At 46.4% G+C, this 25000-nt stretch overlaps 2 protein-coding genes across 2 annotated transcripts in view; one reads left to right on the top strand and one right to left on the bottom strand.

Moving 5' to 3' along the window:
- The window catches only part of LOC306712538 (piezo-type mechanosensitive ion channel component 2-like), a gene marked incomplete at its 5' end in the record, with an annotated part of 37767 nt that extends 21936 nt beyond the window's left edge, over positions 1-15831 (bottom strand). Inside the window, 8 exon segments of the mRNA XM_079181851.1 lie at positions 1213-1360; positions 4546-4759; positions 5123-5342; positions 5840-5960; positions 7290-7332; positions 8872-8982; positions 14074-14160; positions 15768-15831. Of these exon segments, the coding sequence (XP_079037977.1) occupies positions 1213-1360; positions 4546-4759; positions 5123-5342; positions 5840-5960; positions 7290-7332; positions 8872-8982; positions 14074-14160; positions 15768-15831 (1008 nt within the window).
- A 5096-nt stretch (positions 15832-20927) lies between these two features.
- On the top strand, positions 20928-24967 carry epb41l3a (erythrocyte membrane protein band 4.1-like 3a; the record flags this gene model as incomplete). The annotated part of the gene is made up of 10 exons (XM_079181185.1): positions 20928-21017; positions 21108-21287; positions 21390-21494; positions 21593-21635; positions 21820-21895; positions 21991-22112; positions 23022-23118; positions 23211-23298; positions 24453-24497; positions 24812-24967. Coding segments are annotated over 10 exons (1002 nt in total), but the record flags the coding sequence as incomplete, so codon positions are not given.
- Between the last annotated feature and the right edge of the window lie 33 nt (positions 24968-25000).

Raw genomic sequence — 25000 nt, 5'->3', positions numbered from 1 at the left:
TCATATGAACATATCATATTTATTTAGTTCTAAACTTTGCTCTTCATGTTTACTATTTATTTTATTGGTTCTTCTTTTTTTCTTATTATTTGTGCAGTGGTGGGCCGTCTAAACACAATCACAAAGTTAGAGCTATTTTATAATTTAATAATGTTTCATAAATACACTACATGTATCATAATTTATATAAATATGTTTCCATTATCTTATGTTCTCATAGCACAGCTACTGTGCTCCTCAGCTGCTCTGCTTCTGTGCAGCTTGTTTTAAGTAGAGCTTTGATCCAATCAGAGTTCACCTCTGTGTCTCTAGGTAGAAGAGAGGCCCCAGGCCTGCAGACTCACCAGTGAATCCATGTGCAGGTTAAGTGAATGGGGACGATGTTGTTGATCGTCATAGTGTTCAACCAATCAGATCTTTAGTTTGACGTGTTGGGCGTATTCTTTGACGTGCAGATGCTACCGAGGTAGCTGCTATGTTCGTCTGCATTAAGCTGCGCTGTGATTGGTCAGTGGGCCAGCGCGTGAGTAATGTGAAATGTAAGGAAGCTGCAGAAGTTAGTTTGAAAGATATGGAAGAAATGATAACATGTTTAGTGTTGTTGGTGTAGTTTATGTATTTGATGTCTGTGAATGTGTTTCATGTTAACTGAGCGTCTTGGTGTTTGGAGCTATGCTACGCTAACCCGAGGACGCCGTAGCACGGCAGGACACTCCGGTGCTTTTGAAAGCTTTTGGAGAAACCCGAGTGGATCTACAGATCAACGAACACGCTCGCAGGGAAACGGAGCTCCACAACCGCGGTCCGCTCGCGACAGTCGGCGGTCGTGGTCGGCGGTATTTCACGCCTGCAGTAACAGTATTTGAACGGCTCGTGCTCTTGTGTGGTGGAATGTGGATCCGCTGCAGGTCTGCTGGATTGATGCTTTGCTTTGTTGTCATATGAATATATGTGACTGGTTCTTATGACTTTGGTTTGTCATTGTGTTGATTACGTTGATTTGCACGGATTCATGAATCTGCACCGTAGCTGTTGAACCGTAGTAGGACAGCACAGGAGGTATAAGATGCACGGCCCGCCACTGTATTTGTGAAATGTTTGAAATAAATGCAGTGACATAAAGTGACGTCATACTGCAACATCATGACTAGATGACATCAGACACAGACATTACAATATGGCGTGCACCGTCATCGCGTGTTGAGTGATCACCTGGTTCCTCCACAGAGTGGCCACAGTGTTGTAGAGCAGCAGCAGCATCAGAGGACTGGTGACGTGGAACCAGCTGAGCTCAGAGTTCACCTGCATCCTCCAGGGGGCGGAGCAGTCCACGGAGACCACCGGCAGCAGGCCGAACACACTGCATGGGACACAATCACTCAATCCATCAAACTATTGATAACTGACTCCAGACATGTTGGTTTACAGCAACATGTTGTTATGAAGAGAGTCTGTGTTTAACTCAACCTGTAATTAAAGAGTTCCTTCTCTTCTCATTCGTCTCCTTCTCTAACTCCTCTCCTTATATCTGTGTTTATGTTTATTCCTATATGTTACCTGGTGGAGGTGTGTTATATGGTGGAGGTGTGTTACCTGGTGGAGGTGTGTTATATGGTGGAGGTGTGTTACATGGTGGAGGTGTGTTACCTGGTGGAGGTGTGTTATATGGTGGAGGTGTGTTACCTGGTGGAGGTGTGTTGCATGGTGGAGGTGTGTTACCTGGTGGAGGTGTGTTATATGGTGGAGGTGTGTTACCTGGTGGAGGTGTGTTATATGGTGGATGTGTGTTACCTGGTGGAGGTGTGTTGCATGGTGGAGGTGTGTTACCTGGTGGAGGTGTGTTACCTGGTGGAGGTGTGTTATATGGTGGATGTGTGTTACCTGGTGGAGGTGTGTTATATGGTGGAGGTGTGTTACATGGTGGAGGTGTGTTACCTGGTGGAGGTGTGTTATATGGTGGAGGTGTGTTACCTGGTGGAGGTGTGTTGCATGGTGGAGGTGTGTTACCTGGTGGAGGTGTGTTACATGGTGGAGGTGTGTTACCTGGTGGAGGTGTGTTATATGGTGGATGTGTGTTACCTGGTGGAGGTGTGTTGCATGGTGGAGGTGTGTTACATGGTGGAGGTGTGTTACCTGGTGGAGGTGTGTTATATGGTGGAGGTGTGTTACCTGGTGGAGGTGTGTTATATGGTGGAGGTGTGTTACCTGGTGGAGGTGTGTTATATGGTGGAGGTGTGTTGCATGGTGGAGGTGTGTTACCTGGTGGAGGTGTGTTATATGGTGGATGTGTGTTACCTGGTGGAGGTGTGTTATATGGTGGAGGTGTGTTACATGGTGGAGGTGTGTTACCTGGTGGAGGTGTGTTATATGGTGGAGGTGTGTTACCTGGTGGAGGTGTGTTGCATGGTGGAGGTGTGTTACCTGGTGGAGGTGTGTTACATGGTGGAGGTGTGTTACATGGTGGAGGTGTGTTATATGGTGGATGTGTGTTACCTGGTGGAGGTGTGTTGCATGGTGGAGGTGTGTTACATGGTGGAGGTGTGTTACCTGGTGGAGGTGTGTTACCTGGTGGAGGTGTGTTATATGGTGGAGGTGTGTTACCTGGTGGAGGTGTGTTATATGGTGGAGGTGTGTTACATGGTGGAGGTGTGTTACCTGGTGGAGGTGTGTTACCTGGTGGAGGTGTGTTACATGGTGGAGGTGTGTTACCTGGTGGAGGTGTGTTACCTGGTCGAGGTGTGTTACTTGGTGGAGGTATGTTACACGGTGGAGGTGTGTTATATGGTGGAGCTGTGTTACCTGGTGGAGGTGTGTTACACGGTGGAGGTGTGTTGCATGGTGGAGGTGTGTTATATGGTGGAGCTGTGTTACCTGGTGGAGGTGTGTTACACGGTGGAGGTGTGTTACACGGTGGAGGTGTGTTATACGGTGGAGCTGTGTTACCTGGTCGAGGTGTGTTACCTGGTGGAGGTGTGTTATATGGTGGAGGTGTGTTATCTGGTGGAGGTGTGTTATATGGTGGAGGTGTGTTACATGGTGGAGGTGTGTTACCTGGTGGAGGTGTGTTATATGGTGGATGTGTGTTACCTGGTGGAGGTGTGTTATATGGTGGAGGTGTGTTACATGGTGGAGGTGTGTTATATGGTGGAGGTGTGTTATATGGTGGAGGTGTGTTACCTGGTGGAGGTGTGTTATATGGTGGAGGTGTGTTACCTGGTGGAGGTGTGTTGCATGGTGGAGGTGTGTTACCTGGTGGAGGTGTGTTACATGGTGGAGGTGTGTTACCTGGTGGAGGTGTGTTATATGGTGGATGTGTGTTACCTGGTGGAGGTGTGTTGCATGGTGGAGGTGTGTTACCTGGTGGAGGTGTGTTACCTGGTGGAGGTGTGTTGCATGGTGGAGGTGTGTTACATGGTGGAGGTGTGTTACCTGGTGGAGGTGTGTTACCTGGTGGAGGTGTGTTATATGGTGGAGGTGTGTTACCTGGTGGAGGTGTGTTATATGGTGGAGGTGTGTTACATGGTGGAGGTGTGTTACCTGGTCGAGGTGTGTTACTTGGTGGAGGTATGTTACACGGTGGAGGTGTGTTATATGGTGGAGCTGTGTTACCTGGTGGAGGTGTGTTACACGGTGGAGGTGTGTTACACGGTGGAGGTGTGTTATATGGTGGAGCTGTGTTACCTGGTGGAGGTGTGTTACACGGTGGAGGTGTGTTACACGGTGGAGGTGTGTTATACGGTGGAGCTGTGTTACCTGGTCGAGGTGTGTTATCTGGTGGAGGTGTGTTATATGGTGGAGGTGTGTTACCTGGTGGAGGTGTGTTACCTGGTCGAGGTGTGTTACCTGGTGGAGGTATGTTACACGGTGGAGGTGTGTTACACGGTGGAGGTGTGTTATATGGTGGAGCTGTGTTACCTGGTCGAGGTGTGTTACCTGGTGGAGGTGTGTTATATGGTGGAGGTGTGTTACCTGGTGGAGGTGTGTTATATGGTGGATGTGTGTTACCTGGTGGAGGTGTGTTGCATGGTGGAGGTGTGTTACCTGGTGGAGGTGTGTTGCATGGTGGAGGTGTGTTATATGGTGGAGGTGTGTTGCATGGTGGAGGTGTGTTACACAGTGGAGGTGTGTTGCATGGTGGAGGTGTGTTACCTGGTGGAGGTGTGTTGCATGGTGGAGGTGTGTTACCTGGTGGAGGTGTGTTGCATGGTGGAGGTGTGTTGCATGGTGGAGGTGTGTTGCATGGTGGAGGTGTGTTACCTGGTGGAGGTGTGTTGCATGGTGGAGGTGTGTTACATGGTGGAGGTGTGTTACCTGGTGGAGGTGTGTTGCATGGTGGAGGTGTGTTACACAGTGGAGGTGTGTTGCATGGTGGAGGTGTGTTACCTGGTGGAGGTGTGTTGCATGGTGGAGGTGTGTTACCTGGTGGAGGTGTGTTGCATGGTGGAGGTGTGTTACATGGTGGAGGTGTGTTACCTGGTGGAGGTGTGTTGCATGGTGGAGGTGTGTTACACAGTGGAGGTGTGTTGCATGGTGGAGGTGTGTTACCTGGCGGAGGTGCGGTTGGGGGGCCACACCTCCTGCAAGGAGGGCAGCTGGTAACAGTAGAGGAGCAGGAAATGGGATGAGGAGTAGAGCAGTGACATCACAGACACAGACCTGAAGAGGAGGGGCGGGACACGACCTGACCACGCCCACCAGGTGCACAACACCTGGAAACAGAAGAGGTAGGGGAGGGAGGAGAGAGAGGGGAACGCGATACCTGGAGAGGAAGAGGAAGAGGAGAGGAAGAGGAGAGATGACTTCTCTTCACAAAGAAGAACCTCCTCATTCTGGTCCAGAAACAGTCTGACCATCAAGACCAATTTGAGCTTCAAAACCAAGTTTCTGATAGGTTCTACTGGTTACCTTCAAATATCTACTGGGTTCTACTGGTTACCTTCAAGTATCTACTGGGTTCTACTGGTTACCTTCAAGTATCTACTGGGTTCTACTGGTTACCTTCAAATATCTACTGGGTTCTACTGGTTACCTTCAAGTATCTACTGGGTTCTACTGGTTACCTTCAAGTATCTACTGGGTTCTACTGGTTACCTTCAAGTATCTACTGGGTTCTACCGGTTACCTGTGAGTCCCAGTAGGACCGTCAGCAGGACTTTTCCACCAGTCGTTGTCATATTTCCCATCATCCTCCTGGTTTTACACATCAGTAACTCCAGTTCAACCAGAACCCTGTTTCTGCTGCTCTCCTCCTCCTCCTCCTCCTCCTCCTCCTCCTCCTCCTGTCCGAGCACAGAGTCCTCCTCAAACATCAGCTCCTCCTGCGTCTCCTCCTGCTGCTGAGGCTGAAACACAAACGGAGACATTTAGTTCTTCTTCTACTTCTATACAAACATCTAACGTCATCACATATCACCTGAACATTCACATTTAATGTAAAACAATAGAATCAATATCTGTTTGTCCACCTGTGCACATCTTCGTCCTCCAGGTGGACGAGGAGGAAGAGCAGGAGGAGGAGGAGGAGGACTTCATGGTCTGGTTTCATGTTAACAAACAGACTCCGACAGTTCAGCTAATAAACTGATTGAACCTGAAACCTAATCATTAAGTGTGTGTGTGTGTGTGTGTGTGTGTGTGTGTGTGTGTGTGTGTGTGTGTCCTGATGTAGTCACATAATGAGGTTACATTTAATAAATAGCTTACTGAGTTACACACTAATAGACAGGAAACCTCGTTAAGAAACAAGAGGAGACGACTTAACCCGGTTACACCTGCTTCATTAGTGTGTGTGTGTGTGTGTGTGTGTGAGTGTGTGAGTGTGTGTGAGCGTGTGTGTTACCTGTGTGTGTGTGTCTGCATTCAGTCTTCCGATCAACCTCCAGGTCAGCAGACCAACAACCAGCACACCAACATCTGGAAACACTAGTCTCACTGCCGAGCCTGCATCGCTTCCTGTCAGACTGACGCAGACAGACACACACACACACACACACACACACACACACACACACACACACACAGTGATGTAATAAACATTAATATCATTTTTTACTGTTTTTGAATAATAAAGGAACATGTTTCAGCAAAAATAAACAACAACAAATACATTTAAAACAATGAAAAAAAGGCTAAAACATAAGTATATACATATATGTTTATATATGTATATATATATGTTTATATATGTATATATATATATATGTTTATATATGTATATATGTATATATTTATGTAAACAAAATATATTTATTTTTTCTTTTGACTGTTGAAAAGTTTTGTTTCAGATATTTAAACTCAGATTTAAAGTGTGAGTTCTTCTTCTTCAGAGTCCTGTTTGAGGGTTCAGGGTTCAGACCTGGTTCAGGGTCCAGCTTAGAGTCAGGTTTAGGTTTAGATCCGGGAATGTAATACGTCAATGAGGGTCCCCACAGAGATAGAAGTACAGGGATGTGTGTGTGTGTGTGTGGGTGTTTGCAGAGCCATGAAGTCCAGACGGAGAGACTCCTGTCTGACCTCGTACTGCTGACACACACACACACACACACACACACACACACACACACACACACACACACACACACACACACACACACACACACACACACACACACACACACACACGGGATGTTTTCCTTTAAAATCATAGACTGCATTAGACTGCACAACCATCACTGCTGCCAGTAGACCACACATACAATTCATTTATGTGCAATATCAATATCCATGTATGAGCAACACATACATGTCATTGAACTTTATATGTAACATGAACACTTCTCATATCCAACAACTCCATCAGATTTATTGTATTTTTAGCTTTCATTGTTTTCTTTGCGGTCTACTTATTTATTATGATTATTTATTATTGACTCTACCTTTACTGTTGTTTTGTCCACTTCGTTGCTTTAATCCTGCTGTGTGACTAATAAAGGATTATCTTATTTTATATTATTTTAAAAGATGAAATATCACGATGATTAGAATGATATAAATTATAAAATTATATTAAAGTCTCACTTTTTAACACATTTCTTCTTCCTGTTTCTCTTTTGTGACGCCGCCACTCCTTCCTCCAAAAGGGGGCGTGGCCTCTCTGGTCTAATGGAACTACAGTTCAGATGTTTGGGTCATTTTATAGTGTCTGGACACCATCTTTGAGTTTTTTATCCAGTTTAATACGTTACATACATCGTTATTGATACAAAGCTCTGCCTATCTATCTGCTTGTCTGTCTTCCGGTCTGTCTGTCTGTCTGTCTCACACAGATGGACATGTGACGTCTTTCTTACCTCACCAGGCCGAGCTGAGCCAGAGTCTTCTGCCACGATGTACCTGCAGACAGACGGGTCATCGTTACACAGAGAGACAGACGGGTCATCGTTACACAGAGAGACAGACGGGTCATCGTTACACAGAGAGACAGACGGGTCATCGTTACACAGAGAGACAGACGGGTCATAGTTACACAGAGAGACAGACGGGTCATCGTTACACATAGAGACAGACGGGTCATAGTTACACAGAGAGACAGACGGGTCATAGTTACACAGAGAGACAGACGGGTCATCGTTACACAGAGAGACAGACGGGTCATCGTTACACAGAGAGACAGACGGGTCATAGTTACACAGAGAGACAGACGGGTCATAGTTACACAGAGAGACAGACGGGTCATCGTTACACAGAGAGACAGACGGGTCATAGTTACACAGAGAGACAGACGGGTCATAGTTACACAGAGAGACAGACGGGTCATAGTTACACAGAGAGACAGACGGGTCATAGTTACACAGAGAGACAGACGGGTCATAGTTACACAGAGAGACAGACGGGTCATAGTTACACAGAGAGACAGACGGGTCATCGTTACACAGAGAGACAGACGGGTCATCGTTACACATAGAGACAGACGGGTCATCGTTACACAGAGAGACAGACGGGTCATCGTTACACAGAGAGACAGACGGGTCATCGTTACACAGAGAGACAGACGGGTCATCGTTACACAGAGAGACAGACGGGTCATCGTTACACAGAGAGACAGACGGGTCATCGTTACACATAGAGACAGACGGGTCATCGTTACACAGAGAGACAGACGGGTCATCGTTACACAGAGAGACAGACGGGTCATCGTTACACAGAGAGACAGACGGGTCATCGTTACACAGAGAGACAGACGGGTCATCGTTACACAGAGAGACAGACGGGTCATCGTTACACATAGAGACAGACGGGTCATCGTTACACAGAGAGACAGACGGGTCATCGTTACACAGAGACAGACGGGTCATCGTTACACAGAGAGACAGACGGGTCATCGTTACACAGAGAGACAGACGGGTCATCGTTACACAGAGAGACAGACGGGTCATCGTTACACATAGAGACAGACGGGTCATCGTTACACAGAGAGACAGACGGGTCATCGTTACACATAGAGACAGACGGGTCATCGTTACACAGAGAGACAGACGGGTCATCGTTACACAGAGAGACAGACGGGTCATCGTTACACAGAGAGACAGACGGGTCATCGTTACACAGAGAGACAGACGGGTCATCGTTACACATAGAGACAGACGGGTCATCGTTACACAGAGAGACAGACGGGTCATCGTTACACAGAGAGACAGACGGGTCATCGTTACACATAGAGACAGACGGGTCATCGTTACACAGAGAGACAGACGGGTCATCGTTACACAGAGAGACAGACGGGTCATCGTTACACATAGAGACAGACGGGTCATCGTTACACAGCAAGGTTTAGGTACAGACAGACGGGTGAACAGTAAGACAGACAGGTGTGGAGACACACAGACAGGTTTAGGACCGGACAGACGGGTGGACAGACAGACGGGGTCTCACAGTTGGCCTCTGGCTGCAGGGTGATGGTGGTGAACTGGAAGAAAGACTGAAGCAGCAGGAAGAGGAAGCTGGAGACGACCACGACAGACAGACAGGATCGAACCGCGTTACCTAGGAGACAGACACATTACTGAGGGATCGAACCGCCGGCATCGACCACATTAAGAGGAGGACAGGTCCTCCAGGACAGGGGGGACAACCCAGGACCGGATCTGGGAGCTTCAGAGACCTTGAAGATAGTCCAGAGTCAGGACGTCCTGACGGGGGACAGCACTAACAGGAGACACCACTGACGGGAGACACCACTGACCACCACTGACGGGGGACATCGCTGACGACGCCACTAACGGGTACACCACTGACGGGAGACGCCACTAACGGGAGACACCACTAACGGGAGACACCACTGACGGGAGACGCCACTAACGGGAGACACCACTAACGGGAGACACCACTGACGGGGACACCACTAACGGGAGACGCCACTAACGGGAGACACCACTAACGGGGGACACCACTAACAGGAGACACCACTAACGGGGACACCACTAACGGGGACACCACTAACGGGGACACCACTGACGGGGGACGCCACTAACAGGAGACACCACTAACGGGGGACACCACTAACAGGAGACACCACTAACGGGGACACCACTAACGGGGACACCACTAACGGGGACACCACTGACGGGGGACACCACTGACGGGGGACGCCACTAACCACCACTAACGGGGGACACCACTGACGGGGGACGCCACTAACCACCACTAACGGGGGACACCACTAACGGGGGACACCACTAACGGGGGACACCACTGACGGGGGACACCACTGACGGGGGACGCCACTAACGGGAGACACCACTAACGGGGACACCACTGACGGGGGACGCCACTAACCACCACTAACGGGGGACACCACTAACGGGGGACACCACTAACGGGGACACCACTAACGGGGACACCACTGACGGGGGACACCACTAACGGGAGACGCCACTGACGGGGGACACCACTGACGGGGGACACCACTAACGGGGGACACCACTGACGAGGGACCCCACTAACGGGGGACACCACTAACGGGAGACGCCACTGACGGGGGACGCCACTAACGGGGACACCACTGACGGGGGACGCCACTAACGGGGACACCACTGACGGGGGACGCCACTAGCCACCACTAACGGGGGACACCACTAACGGGGGACACCACTAACGGGAGACACCACTAACGGGAGACGCCACTGACGGGGGACACCACTGACGGGGGACACCACTAACGGGGGACACCACTGACGAGGGACCCCACTAACGGGGGACACCACTAACGGGAGACGCCACTGACGGGGGACGCCACTAACGGGAGACACCACTAACGGGGGAAACCACTAACGGGGGACGCCACTAACGGGAGACGCCACTAACGGGAGACACCACTAACGGGGGAAACCACTAACGGGGGACGCCACTAACGGGAGACGCCACTAACGGGAGACACCACTAACGGGGGACACCACTAACAGGAGACACCACTGACGGGGGACACCACTAACGGGAGACGCCACTAACGGGGGACACCACTGACGGGGACACCACTAACAGGGACACCACTGACGGGGGACATCACTGACGGGGGACACCACTGACGGGGACACCACTGACGGGGACACCACTAACGGGAGACACCACTGACGGGGGACACCACTGACGGGGGACACCACTGACGGGGGACACCACTAACGGGAGACGCCACTAACGGGGGACACGACTGACGGGGACACCACTGACGGGGACACCACTGACGTGGGACACCACTGACGGGGGACACCACTAACAGGAGACACCACTAACGGGGGACACCACTAACGGGGGACGCCACTAACGGGAGACACCACTGACGGGAGACACCACTAACGGGAGACACCACTAACGGGGGACACCACTAACGGGGGACACCACTGACGGGGGACACCACTGACGGGGGACACCACTAACAGGAGACACCACTGACGGGGGACACCACTAACGGGGGACACCACTAACAGGAGACACCACTGACGGGGGACACCACTGACGGGGGACACCACTAACAGGAGACACCACTGACGGGGGACACTACTAACTAGACGGAAACTAAACACACAATAGGAGGTGCTGCAGGATATTTACAATAAGGAAAGGAGTGATGTCACAGGACGAGTCATCACATCTGTTTCCTCAGGAACATCCTTCAGGAAACAATCACTTCCTGTGTGTGTGTGTGTGTGTGTGTGTGAGCCTCAGGCAGCAGAGTGTCTCTCCTCACACAGACAGACAGTTTACATCATGACTAAATAACATGTAATTAAGATGATGTCATCAAACAAACAGCTGGTTGTTGTATGAAACAAAGAAGAGTCTCCTCTGTCTCTCTGTCAGTGTCCTCGTCTCCTCTGTCTGTCTGATAGTGTCCTTGTTTCCTCTGTCTCACTGTGAGTGTCCTCTGTCTCACTGAGAGTGTCCTCTGACTCACTGTCAGTGTCCTTGTCTCCTCTGTCTCTCTGATAGTGTCCTTGTCTCCTTGTCTCCTCTGTCTCTCTGTCAGTGTCCTCGTCTCCTCTGTCTCACTGTCAGTGTCCTCGTCTCCTCTGTCTCTCTGTCAGTGTCCTCGTCTCCTCTGTCTCTCTGTCAGTGTCCTCGTCTCCTCTGTCTCTCTGTCAGTGTCCTCGTCTCCTCTGTCTCTCTGTCAGTGTCCTCGTCTCCTCTGTCTCTCTGTCAGTGTCCTCGTCTCCTCTGTCTCTCTGATAGTGTCCTTGTCTCCTTGTCTCCTCTGTCTCACTGTCAGTGTCCTCGTCTCCTCTGTCTCTCTGTCAGTGTCCTCGTCTCCTCTGTCTCTCTGTCAGTGTCCTCGTCTCCTCTGTCTCACTGTTAGTGTCCTCGTCTCCTCTGTCTCTCTGATAGTGTCCTCGTCTCCTTGTCTCCTCTGTCTCTCTGTCAGTGTCCTCGTCTCCTCGTCTCCTCTGTCTCTCTGTCAGTGTCCTCGTCTCCTCTGTCTCACTGTCAGTGTCCTCGTCTCCTCTGTCTCTCTGTCAGTGTCCTCGTCTCCTCTGTCTCTCTGTCAGTGTCCTCGTCTCCTCTTTCTCTCTGATAGTGTCCTTGTCTCCTTGTCTCCTCTGTCTCACTGTCAGTGTCCTCGTCTCCTCTGTCTCTCTGTCAGTGTCCTCGTCTCCTCTGTCTCACTGTCAGTGTCCTCGTCTCCTCTGTCTCTCTGATAGTGTCCTTGTCTCCTCTGTCTGTCTGATAGTGTCCTTGTTTCCTCTGTCTCACTGTTAGTGTCCTCGTCTCCTCATCTCCTCTGTCTCTCTGATAGTGTCCTCGTCTCCTTGTCTCCTCTGTCTCTCTGTCAGTGTCCTCGTCTCCTCTGTCTCTCTGATAGTGTCCTCGTCTCCTCTGTCTGTCTGATAGTGTCCTTGTCTCCTCTGTCTGTCTGATAGTGTCCTTGTTTCCTCTGTCTCACTGTTAGTGTCCTCGTCTCCTCGTCTCCTCTGTCTCTCTGATAGTGTCCTCGTCTCCTTGTCTCCTCTGTCTCTCTGATAGTGTCCTCGTCTCCTTGTCTCCTCTGTCTCTCTGTCAGTGTCCTCGTCTCCTCGTCTCCTCTGTCTCTCTGATAGTGTCCTCGTCTCCTCGTGTCCTCTGTCTCTCTGTCAGTCTCCTCGTCTCCTCTGTCTCTCTGATAGTGTCCTCGTCTCCTTGTCTCCTCTGTCTCTCTGTCAGTGTCCTCGTCTCCTCTGTCTCTCTGATAGTGTCCTCGTCTCCTTGTCTCCTCTGTCAGTGTCCTCGTCTCCTCTGTCTCTCTGATAGTCTCCGCGTCTCCTCTGTCTCTCTGTCAGTGTCCTCGTCTCCTCTGTCTCTCTGATAGTCTCCGCGTCTCCTCTGTCTCTCTGTCAGTCTCCTCGTCTCCTCTGTCTCTCTGATAGTGTCCTCGTCTCCTTGTCTCCTCTGTCTCTCTGTCAGTCTCCTCGTCTCCTCTGTCTCTCTGATAGTGTCCTCGTCTCCTCTGTCTCGCTGATAGTATCCTCGTCTCCTCTGTATCTCTGTGAGTGTCCTCATCTCCTCTGTCCTCGTCTCCTCTGTGATTCTTCTTGTCTCCTCTGTCAGTATCCTCGTCTCCTCTGTCCTCGTTTCCTCTGTCCTCGTAAACGTCATAATATGAAACGATTGATTTCAGAACAACAATCAGACGTTGATACTTAAACACAAACATTATTGATCAGCATTGATCAGTATTGATTAGTATTGATTAGTATTGATCAGCATTGATCAGCATTGATTAGTATTGATCAGCATTGATCAGCATTGATCAGCATTGATCAGTATTGATCAGCATTGATCAGCATTGATCAGTATTGATTAGTATTGATTAGTATTGATCAGCATTGATCAGCATTGATTAGTATTGATTAGCATTGATCAGCATTGATCAGCATTGATCAGTATTGATCAGCATTGATCAGTATTGATTAGTATTGATCAGTATTGATTAGTATTGATCAGCATTGATCAGTATTGATTAGTATTGATCAGTATTGATTAGTATTGATTAGTATTGATCAGCATTGATCAGCATTGATTAGTATTGATCAGCATTGATCAGTATTGATCAGTATTGATCAGCATTGATCAGCATTGATTAGTATTGATCAGTATTGATTAGTATTGATTAGTATTGATTAGTATTGATCAGTATTGATCAGTATTGATCAGCATTGATCAGTATTGATTAGTATTGATCAGTATTGATTAGTATTGATCAGTATTGATCAGTATTGATCAGCATTGATCAGTATTGATTAGTATTGATCAGTATTGATTAGTATTGATCAGTATTGATCAGCATTGATCAGTATTGATTAGTATTGATTAGTATTGATCAGTATTGATCAGCATTGATCAGTATTGATTAGTATTGATCAGTATTGATTAGTATTGATCAGCATTGATCAGCATTGATTAGCATTGATCAGTATTGATCAGTATTGATCAGCATTGATCAGCATTGATCAGTATTGATTAGTATTGATCAGCATTGATCAGTATTGATCAGCATTGATCAGCATTGATTAGTATTGATCAGTATTGATTAGTATTGATCAGCATTGATCAGTATTGATCAGCATTGATCAGCATTGATCAGTATTAGTATTGATCAGGTGGTACCTGAGGAGGAGGGGTCTGGCAGTAGAGGCAGCAGCAGCAGCAGGAGGACGTAGACCAGAGAGAATCCATTAAACCTCAACACACAAGCTGTGAACACACCAATCAGATCATCAATACACACATCAATCACAACGATCACTTCATATCCATGTCAATATGGACCAAACATGTAAATGAGCCCGTCAGTGGCAGGAAGCCAGGGAGTTAACAAAATAAAAGCTCTTTATCAGTTTAACCAGCAGGAGGTCTGTGACCCTCATCTCTACAGAGACCTGGTTTCATGGGGGTCCAGGATCAATCTGTGTATTTTATATATATATATATACACATATATGTATATATAATATTATAATGTATATGATTCTATGATCAGAGCGTCTGTAGATTTAAAATGTGTCAATAAAGTTGTTCAGTTTGAATCTGACAGAAGATTCATAAACAGTCTGAAGATGAACGTCTTCCTCTTCCTCACGAACACACATGCTGAGCTGTAAACAGTGTGTGTGTGTGTGGTGGGGGGGGCAGACAGGAAGAGTGTGCCCCCCTGTTTAAATTCCCCTCCCCCAACAACACACACAGATTGGTTCCACTTTCTCAGGTAACAACATCTGGCTGTGTGTGTGCGTGTGTGTCTGTGTGTGTGTGTGTGTGTGTGTGTGGTAAGCAAGCAATGTGTCAACACACGCACACACACACACACACACACACACATTCACACCTCCCCCTCTCTGTGGAATGTGGGACCGTTTTAAAGGGAAATTCCACCTAAAAGCTGAATGTACGGCTCCACATGGATGTGTCATCAGTTCAAGGGCACTTCAGCAGGAGGACAGGAAGCTAGCCGTTTAAAGAATGAAGACGTTTGACGTTGTGTAGCTGTGTGTTAAAAGAGTCACTTTACTAAATGAATGACACGGTTTACTCATGAAAAAGGTAGCTGCATGTTGAAGAGAAAACTCTTCTATAAACGTGAAGCAGTCTGTCCTCGTAGAGTTACACTCGTTATAAAAACGAGTGTTTTAACTGATCAAACATGAAGATTATTGATCCCATTCTGTCAGAAAAGTAATTCTGTAAATTTGTTGTATGTTTATGTCAAACATATTTCTTGTTGAGTTCAATAACTGCAGACATTACTCACAGCTAAATTATCATTAATACCTGCAGACAGTACTCAGGGCCAATTATATTTAATACCTGCAGATATTACTCACGGCTAAATTATCATTAATACCTGCAGACAATACTCAGGGCAATTTATCAATAAAACCTGCAGACAATACTCAGGGCTAAGCTATCATGAATACCTGCAGACCTAATTCAGGGCTTTACTGTAATGAATACCTGCAGACAATACTCAGGGCTGTCATTGACTACTACTATTACATTACTAACTACTAACTAGTACATTTACTGTAACAGAGTATATTTACAGTGTGGTATTAGTACCTTTACTGTAACAGAGTATATTTACAGTGTGGTATTAGTACCTTTACTGTAACAGAGTATATTTACAGTGTGGTATTAGTACCTTTACTGTAACAGAGTATATTTACAGTGTGGTATTAGTACCTTTACTGTAACAGAGTATATTTACAGTGTGGTATTAGTACCTTTACTGTAACAGAGTATATTTACAGTGTGGTTTTAGTACTTCATCCAGTGAACCAGAAACAACTTGAATTTGATCTTACCTGCAGTCAAGCTGAGGGGCAGCAGAACCCTGAAGACCAGCCCTACAGCCAGCTCTGAGGGCATCCTGAACCCAGAAGATCTGAATCCTCTCTTTTAATCCACAGGTCCAGCTCTGGTTCTGGTCCAGTCTCCGGTTCTGTTTCTGGTCCAGTCTCCGGTTCAGCGGACTGTCAGAGCTCCGTGTGCCCGCTGGAGGGGCCACGGGGCCATCCTCCAGACAGACAGGCTGACAGACAGACAGGTAAGAGAGCTGTAGACACACAGCTGGTCTGTCTCTCTCTGCCTGTCTGTCTGCAGATAGCAGAAGTTAAAATATTTAGAGAGTAAAAACAAACTGAAGCTTCTTTTAGTTTGTTTTCTTCTTCTTCTTCTTCTTCTTCTTCTTCTTCTTCTTCTTCTTCTTCTTCTTCTTTTCCAGCAGAAACAACTGGAGAACACTGCACTTCTTCTTCTTCTTCTGCTAGTTTTCTTCTTCTTCTTCTTCTGCGAGTTTTCTGGATAACTATGTGAACTTCTTCTTCTTCTCTTCAGTCTCTACGCTGAATAACACGCCGACACTCATAAACGAGCTCTATAGGAGCTCACAGGCCCCGCCCACCGGCAGAGTGACGGCTGCCTCGGCCAATCAGAAGGCCGGAGGAGGATTAACTCTCTTCGAATGAGAAGAGAAGACCAATAAAAATATGAGATCAGATATCAGAGACAGATGTGTGTCCTAAAGTATGTGGACACTAGTTAGTGCAGATGAATAAATAATTAATGTCAATAATATGAGCCTGTTCTTCTTCTGTGGTTCCTCTTCTGGTTTAGTGACGACCTGATGAATCAGAGAAGAAGAAGAACAGATGAGACACTTTAGTACTACTTTCACTTGTTATATATTTATTTATATATATATATATAAAGGACAAAGTATATTTTTAAAGCTGCAGTAGAGGACATCCTCCACTAGAGGGAGACAAACCATCAAAACCAGTTCATCCATCTCATTATGTCTCTTTACACAGAGGACAGAGGACAGAAGACAGAAGACAGAAGACAGAGGACAAAGGACAGAGGACAGAGGACAGAAGACAGAAGACAGAGGACAAAGGACAGAGGACAGAGGACAGAAGACAGAAGACAGAGGACAGAAGACAAAGGACAGAGGACAGAGGACAGAAGACAGAGGACAGAGGACAGAAGACAGAAGACAGAGGACAGAAGACAAAGGACAGAGGACAGAGGACAGAAGACAGAAGACAGAGGACAAAGGACAGAGGACAGAGGACAGAAGACAGAGGACAAAGGACAAAGGACAGAGGACAGAAGACAGAAGACAGAGGACAAAGGACAGAGGACAGAGGACAGAAGACAGAAGACAGAGGACAAAGGACAGAGGACAGAGGACAGAAGACAGAAGACAGAGGACAGAAGACAGAGGACAGAGGACAGAGGACAGAAGACAGAGGACAGAAGACAAAGGACAGAGGACAGAGGACAGAAGACAAAGGACAGAGGACAGAAGACAGAGGACAGAAGACAAAGGACAGAGGACAGAGGACAGAAGACAAAGGACAGAGGACAGAGGACAGAAGACAAAGGACAGAGGACAGAGGACACTTAGAGACAGAATCTACACACTACAGACCATAATATCCTGTCGTGTCACCATGGTTACCATGTGTCCTGAATGTCACATCTGGTCTCTGTTTGTCCTCCACTGTTGATCTGAACACTACAAGTCCCACAATGCTCTGCAGGGGCCCATGACAGCGGTAAACCCCGCCCCCCCCAGCCTGTGATTGACAGATGTGAGGGGGGGGGGGTAATCTGTGTGGGCGGGTCTTAACGAGTCAGAGTAAAAACCACTAATCCATCCAAACAACAGACGGGACGAGAGACGAAGACAAACAGAGACAGACGTCGTTTTAAAGGAGCTTCATCTTCTTCATCTTCTTCATCTTCATCCTCTTCATCCTCTTCATCACTGAGACTCTGAACACCTGCACAGGTAAAACTCAGCTTCATCTAAAAGTGTGTGTTGTGATGTGACTGTTCAATGTCGTCTGATCGGTCCTCCATCATCTTCATCATCATCATCATCTTCTTCATCTTCTTCATCTTCATCTTCATCATCTTCATCCTCTGTGAACCCTTTGAACGTGTCAGAATGTGATGATGTCACAGGACTGATATCTGATGAGGTTCAGCAGCAGGAGTACTTTAAATACTGGAGTACTTCATAGTACAACACGTACTCTGAGTTTGTACGATTTATTGAAGGTCTGGGCTCAGGTTTAGGTTCAGCTCTAGGTACAGGTCTGGGTTCAGGTCTGGGTTCAGGTCTGGGTTCAGGTTTAGGTTCAGGTTTAGGTTCCTTCCCTTTGAGAATCAGACTGACACAGTTTCTTCTTCTTCTTTTCCTGTCGTCTCGTTGACTTCCTGTCTCCAAATAACTGGTGAGTAAAACTCAAACACAGTCAATGAAAGTAACAATACTCTGTACAAATACTTTAGTATGTGTAGTAATAATACCACTGTACTCTGTACAAATACTTTAGTATGTGTAGTAATAATACCACTGTACTCTGTACAAATACTTTAGTATGTGTAGTAATAATACCACTGTGCTCTGTACAAATACTTTAGTATGTGTAGTAATATTATTGTTAAAGTGTTGTTTTTAAAGACATATTAATATCATTGATCCCAGGCAGTAAACATGTGATACTAATACAACGCGCGTACAACCTTCCTTTCATAAACAATCACTAGTAATAAATACTCGTTAAAGCGTCATCTCCGCAGCGTGCGTCGTTACGTCACCGCTCCGCCGCCCTGCGTTGTGTCGTAGAGAGAGATGACGTTTTAAAAAAAAAGCGTCCGTTAACGGGAGGAAGAGGGCGAGCGTCCTGCACGAGGACAGGTAAATATATGAGATGATGGTTTTTATTTACAGAGGAGGAGGAAGAGGAGGAAGAGGAGGAGCTTATTGATCACTGATAGAAGCGACTATCAGTTTAATTACGATCAGAGAGACAGAGAGAGAGACTGAGCATCAATTCTGCCTCATCACACTGCAGCTCAGTGTGTGTGTGTGTGTGTGTGTGTGTGTGTGTGTGTGTGTGTGTGTGTGTGTGTTGCAGCGGGGTGTTTCCTGCTGCAGGACGACAAAGACTCAAACACTCCCAACCGGAAACTATCAAGTGTCTGTTATATACATATATACATTTATATACACACATATATATATATATATATATATATATATATATATACATATATATATATATATATATATATGTATATATATATATATATATATATATATACATATGTACATTTATATACAGAAGTATATATATCATATATATATGTATATATATTCGTGCTGGGTAACGATTACAATGTTTAATCACGATTAATCTCATTGTTGTGTTAAAGTTCATAATGAATCTAAAGTAGTGTGTTGAGCTCTTGTATGTTAAAGTGCTGCTCTATGAACTAAAGGTCAACAACATTTGGTTTAAACACTTTAAACTCATCAGGTTCTTGTTAACAGCAGGATTCTCTTCACACAGCAGCAGTTATAACACAGTTATAATGATTCTGATCATAGATGTTCAGCGTGTTCACAACTTTATCTTCATGTGTCAGAGATGAATTTAAATCTACATCTTGAAACCTGAAACCTATCTACGTCATGTTTTATGTTTGTTAAACTCTCAGTAGTGATAACTAAATGATGTGATTATTATACATATTACAAACTAAACACTTTAAAAACTCTAAAAAATAATTTAAATGAATAATTTATTGTTGGTATGTTGGTCAGACGCTATGCTACGCTGATTAGCGTAACATGTGGTGTTTGTTATAAATGTACGTTGGTACATAGAGGGTGATGAGAAGCTGTACATGGAGGGACTTAGGACCCAGGGGAATGTAGGGGAAGGAAACAGGAAGAGACGCCACACAAACAGCTGTTCACCGCTCGCTGCCAGTTCTTGTGTTAAAAATGTCCGCGTTAACGCACAATAAAATAATTGTTGGCATTAATTAATTAATGCGTTAACGCGATAATAATGCGTTAACTTGCCCAGTACTAATATATATATATGTGTTTAGAGCACGAGCCATTCATATTATTCATAAAAAACACACGATAGACAAATGAACACAGTAGTAACGCTACTGCAGATGTAAAAAAACAAAAGCAGTTGACTTACCACAGCTGCTGTTCACTTAAAGACAAAGTCCATCCTCCTTTCTTTGTTAACAAAGTCAGTAACTCCTAAATCCATTTAACATCTGCTAGCTAGCTTTCTGTTTGACGAAAGTCACGCTGGCCCACTGACCAATCACGGCACACGTTGATGCAGACGTACTTAGCAGCTACCTCGGTAGCTCTGGCACGTCAAAGAATACGCCCAACACGTCAAACTAAAGATCTGATTGGTTGAAGACTATGACGATCAACAACATCGTCTCCATTCACTTAACCTGCAAAGTCTACCTGGAGGACCTCGAGCCTCTCTTCTACCTAGAGACACAGAGGTGAAATCTGATTGGATAAAAGCTCTACTTAATAAAACATAAGATAATGGGAAAAATGAAAAATTAATTATTAAATGATAAAAATGCTATAACTTTGTGATTCTGTTTAGGCCAGCAGAGAAGGCTCAGCTGGCCCTGACGGCCCACCACTGGTATATATATATCATATATATATACATATATGATATATATACATATATATATCATATATATATATATATATATATCATATATATATATATATATGATCGGTATGTTCAGTACATGTAATATACAATATAATAAATGAACACACACACACATCATTGTCGTCTGTCTGAATCCAGATTACATTAAATCTCTAATCCCCCCCCCCCACACACACACACACACACACATGTGTTACTATGGCAACCATTCACCTGACAGCTGGAGGGGTCAACAGATGGTCACCATGGGGCTCAGGCTGATGACATCATCAGCTAGAGACCAGGGCGGGTTTAGATTGTTTGACTCTGAATACTACAATACCCATGAGTCTGACTTCACAGGATTTATAGCTCTGTGATTGGCTGTTTGTCGTCTCCCTGACAGCCAATCAGCTTCCAGCTTCTGTGTCTGTGTTTCTCAGGTGAATCACCATGACGACAGAGCCAGGTGAGCCACAGGACGCCCAGTCCAAAGAGGCGGAGTCTTTCCCCGAAGCCGCCGCCCACTCCACGCCAAAACAGGTACAAAAAAACTAAAAAACACACCAAGAAATAAATAAATAGATTATTGATCAGGTCTGAGAAGAGTGACATCACTTCCTGCGTCCTCAGGGAGGGGAGGGCAGGCCGTCCCAGAGCCAAGCTCACAGCACATTGGCCGAGGATTCGACGAGTCACCTGTCGTCGAGCAGTCGGATCGCTCGCTCTCCGGCTAGAAACCCGCTGAGCTTTAGGACCATGCAGACCAAGGTGTCTATGCTGGACGGCTCGCTGTTCACCTGCACTGTGGAGGTGAGACAGGTGGAGGAGAGACAGGTGGAGGCATGTGGTGGAGACATGTGGAGGAGAGACAGGTGGAGGAGAAATAAATGTTAACCTCTTCTTCTTCTGTAGAAACGAGCTCGCGGTGTTCAGCTGTTTGACAAAGTTTGTGAACACGTCAACCTGCTGGAGAGAGACTACTTCGCTTTGTCCTTCAGAGACATGGACAACAACAAGGTACCCGTCTGTCCTCCTGTCTGTCTGTCTGCCTGTCTCTGCCTGTCTGTCTCTCTGTCTGTCTCTCTGATCTCTGTCCTTTACCTCTCGTCTCATAGAACTGGTTGGATCCAGCAAAGGAGATGAAGAAGCAGGTCAGAGGTCAGTAGCCCCGCCCCCTTTTCACTGGTGGGCGGGGCATTCAAATGTGATCTTTGGTTAACAGGCTAAGTGGTTAGTTCAGGTTTACAGGTAATCTGATCATTAAATTGAGTCATTTAAAATCCATAAATTGAGGTTAATATTAAATTAAATGATGAAATGATTCCCCCTCGCTGTCTCTCAGGTGTTCCCTGGAACTTCTCCTTTAACGTCAAGTTTTACCCCCGTGACCCCGCCCAGCTCTCTGAGGACATCACCAGGTAGATCCACTCATCTGTCAATCAGAGATCAATACCAACATGTTGTCACCTGTTTAGACACCTGAGAGAGTCTCCCCCCCCCTTTCTGTCTGCAGGTACTTCCTGTGTCTCCAGCTCAGACAGGATATAGTTTCTGGACGTCTCCCGTGTTCCTTTGCGACTCACACCGTCCTCAGCTCGTACACCGTCCAATCAGAGCTCGGAGACTACGATCCTGGTACTGTGTTCAACTGAAGATATCCAATTACACCCAAAAACATCCTGCCAGAGCCTTCTCTGATATACCCTACCATACCCTACCATACCCTACCGTACCCTACTGTACCCTACCATACCCTACTGTACCCTACCGTACCCTACTGTACCCTACCATACCCTACCATACCCTACCATACCCTACCGTACCCTACCATACCCTACCATACCCTACCGTACCCTACTGTACCCTACCATACCCTACCATACCCTACCGTACCCTACTGTACCCTACCATACCCTACCATACCCTACCATACCCTACCGTACCCTACCGTACCCTACTGTACCCTACCGTACCCTACTGTACCCTACCATACCCTACCATACCCTACCGTACCCTACCGTACCCTACTGTACCCTACCATACCCTACTGTACCCTACCATACCCTACCGTACCCTACCGTACCCTACCGTACCCTACCGTACCCTACTGTACCCTACCATACCCTACCATACCCTACCATACCCTACTGTACCCTGCCATACCCTACTGTACCCTACCATACCCTACCATACCCTACCGTACCCTACCGTACCCTACCGTACCCTACCGTACCCTACTGTACCCTACCGTACCCTACTGTACCCTACCATACCCTACCGTACCCTACCGTACCCTACCGTACCCTACTGTACCCTACCATACCCTACCGTACCCTACTGTACCCTACCGTACCCTACTGTACCCTACCGTACCCTACCGTACCCTACCGTACCCTACCGTACCCTACCATACCCTACCGTACCCTACTGTACCCTACCGTACCCTACTGTACCCTACCATACCCTACCGTACCCTACCATACCCTACTGTACCCTGCTGTCTGTCTCTGACCACCTGTCTGTCTCTCTCTCTGTATATTTCAGATGAGTGTGGTTCAGATTACGTCAGTGAACTCTGTTTCGCTCCAAATCAAACCAAAGAGATGGAGGAGAAGATCATCGAGCTGCACAAGACTTACAGGTTCTCACATTTAATTACATGTTAACATCATTTGAAGAAGAAAAACAAACCCAAACAAACAACAGCTGTTAAAACTAGACCTGTGTGTTTAGAGGAATGACACCAGCTGAAGCAGAGATGCACTTCCTGGACAACGTGAAGAAACTTTCTATGTACGGAGTCGACCTTCATCACGCGAAGGTAAAAACACACAACAGGAAGATGACCTGAAATAAAAAAATCAACACAATAAGACACGATGCAGGCTGCACGAGCAAACATCTCCACCATCATTTCACTTCATCTGAGTTCTGTCAAACCTTTGATGGAGGAACCTGTCCCAGGTGACCTGAGGGGGCGGAGCTTCAGGGTTCTTTCATCTGGGAAAAGTGAAAGAATGATGATGAAAAAAGAGCTTCAGTCTAAATAATTACAAAACAGTACTTGATGTTTAGACTTACACATAGTATTATTAGTAGCAGTACTTTGTTTAAACAAACTGTCTCCTGTTTATATTAAACATCTGAATTAACACACGTTAACTTTGTATAGATAATGTAGTTACTTATCATACGACTCTTTCATATAAATATAGATATAAATATATATAGATGTTTATACATATACATATTGAAATGTACATATTTATTTATATATACATACATATTTATGTATATATATATAAATACATATGTACATATATAGAATCCTTTGCCCTGAACACAGACCTCAGTGTGCTGCTGATGTTCTGATTCTCAACAATCTCATCAATACATGACACACTTCCTGTCCTGATCAATCGTGTGTGTGTGTGTGAGAGTGTGTGAGTGAGAGTGTGTGTGTGTGTGTGTGTGTGTGTGTGTGTGTGTGTGTCAGTAATGATTTTTCCATCATTGATTCCGTCTTTCAGTCACAGAGGTGCAGATTAAACAGACCGACTCTGGTTCACTTCATAGTCAGTCCGGATCCACAGAGACCAGGTCCCTGATCCAGGTCCCTGTACCTGGATCAGGGTTTGTGCTCCTCACCTGGTAGATCGCCATGGTAACCATGGCAACTGATGCTGTTAGATGACGTTATATAACTATGAAGAAGTGAAACATGAAGGAAGAACAGCTGGAAATGAATCACAATCCTCTGGATACAGGCTGTCGCCACGGCAACAGCACCCCCCCCCCCCCCTGCATCCTGAACACAAACCATCCTTCAGGCCACAAACAGCTCTTTGTTGTGTCACGCTGTGGTGTTTTAAATGTCCCATGTTCTGGAGGCTCATTGAACGCAGCACAGCTGATGTGTTTTACCAGCTGTTCTTCTTCTTCTCTGTTTGTTTTTTGTCTGTCTGAACGGAGTAGATGGTAGGAAGTCGCTTTGACTGTTTGCCTTCAGCTCAGTTAGAGGTAAGAGTGTGTGTGTGTGTGTGTGTGTGTGTGTGTGTGTGTGTGTGTGTCAAGGTATGTAGGTGTGTGTGTGTCATCAGTGTTTGCTTTATTCAGAGCAGACAGGAAGTGATCACTGTCGTCTCTGTGTTCGCTGATGCTGCTGTTAGCATGTAGCTATGCTAGCTGCTGCAGGTTATGATAAAAACACTCACACACACTAAACACTGATCAGAAAACCATCAATGAACTCAAACTATTACAACAGACTGAAAGATAAATAGAAACAGAACATGTTGTTGTGTGTGTGTGTGTGTGTGTGTGTGTGTGTGCAGGACTCAGAGGGCGTGGCCATCATGCTGGGCGTGTGCAGTAGCGGCCTCCTGGTCTACAGAGACCGACTGAGGATCAACAGATTCTCGTGGCCGAAGATCCTGAAGATCTCGTACAAAAGAAACAACTTCTACATCAAGATCCGACCTGGAGAGGTGAGACGCCCACACACACACACACACACACACACA

Source organism: Pholis gunnellus, assembly GCF_910591455.1.
Source record: "Pholis gunnellus genome assembly, chromosome: 20".
NCBI lineage: Eukaryota > Metazoa > Chordata > Actinopteri > Perciformes > Pholidae > Pholis > Pholis gunnellus.
Note: the sequence above shows the minus strand (reverse complement) of the source record. Positions and strands in the feature narration are given on the sequence as shown.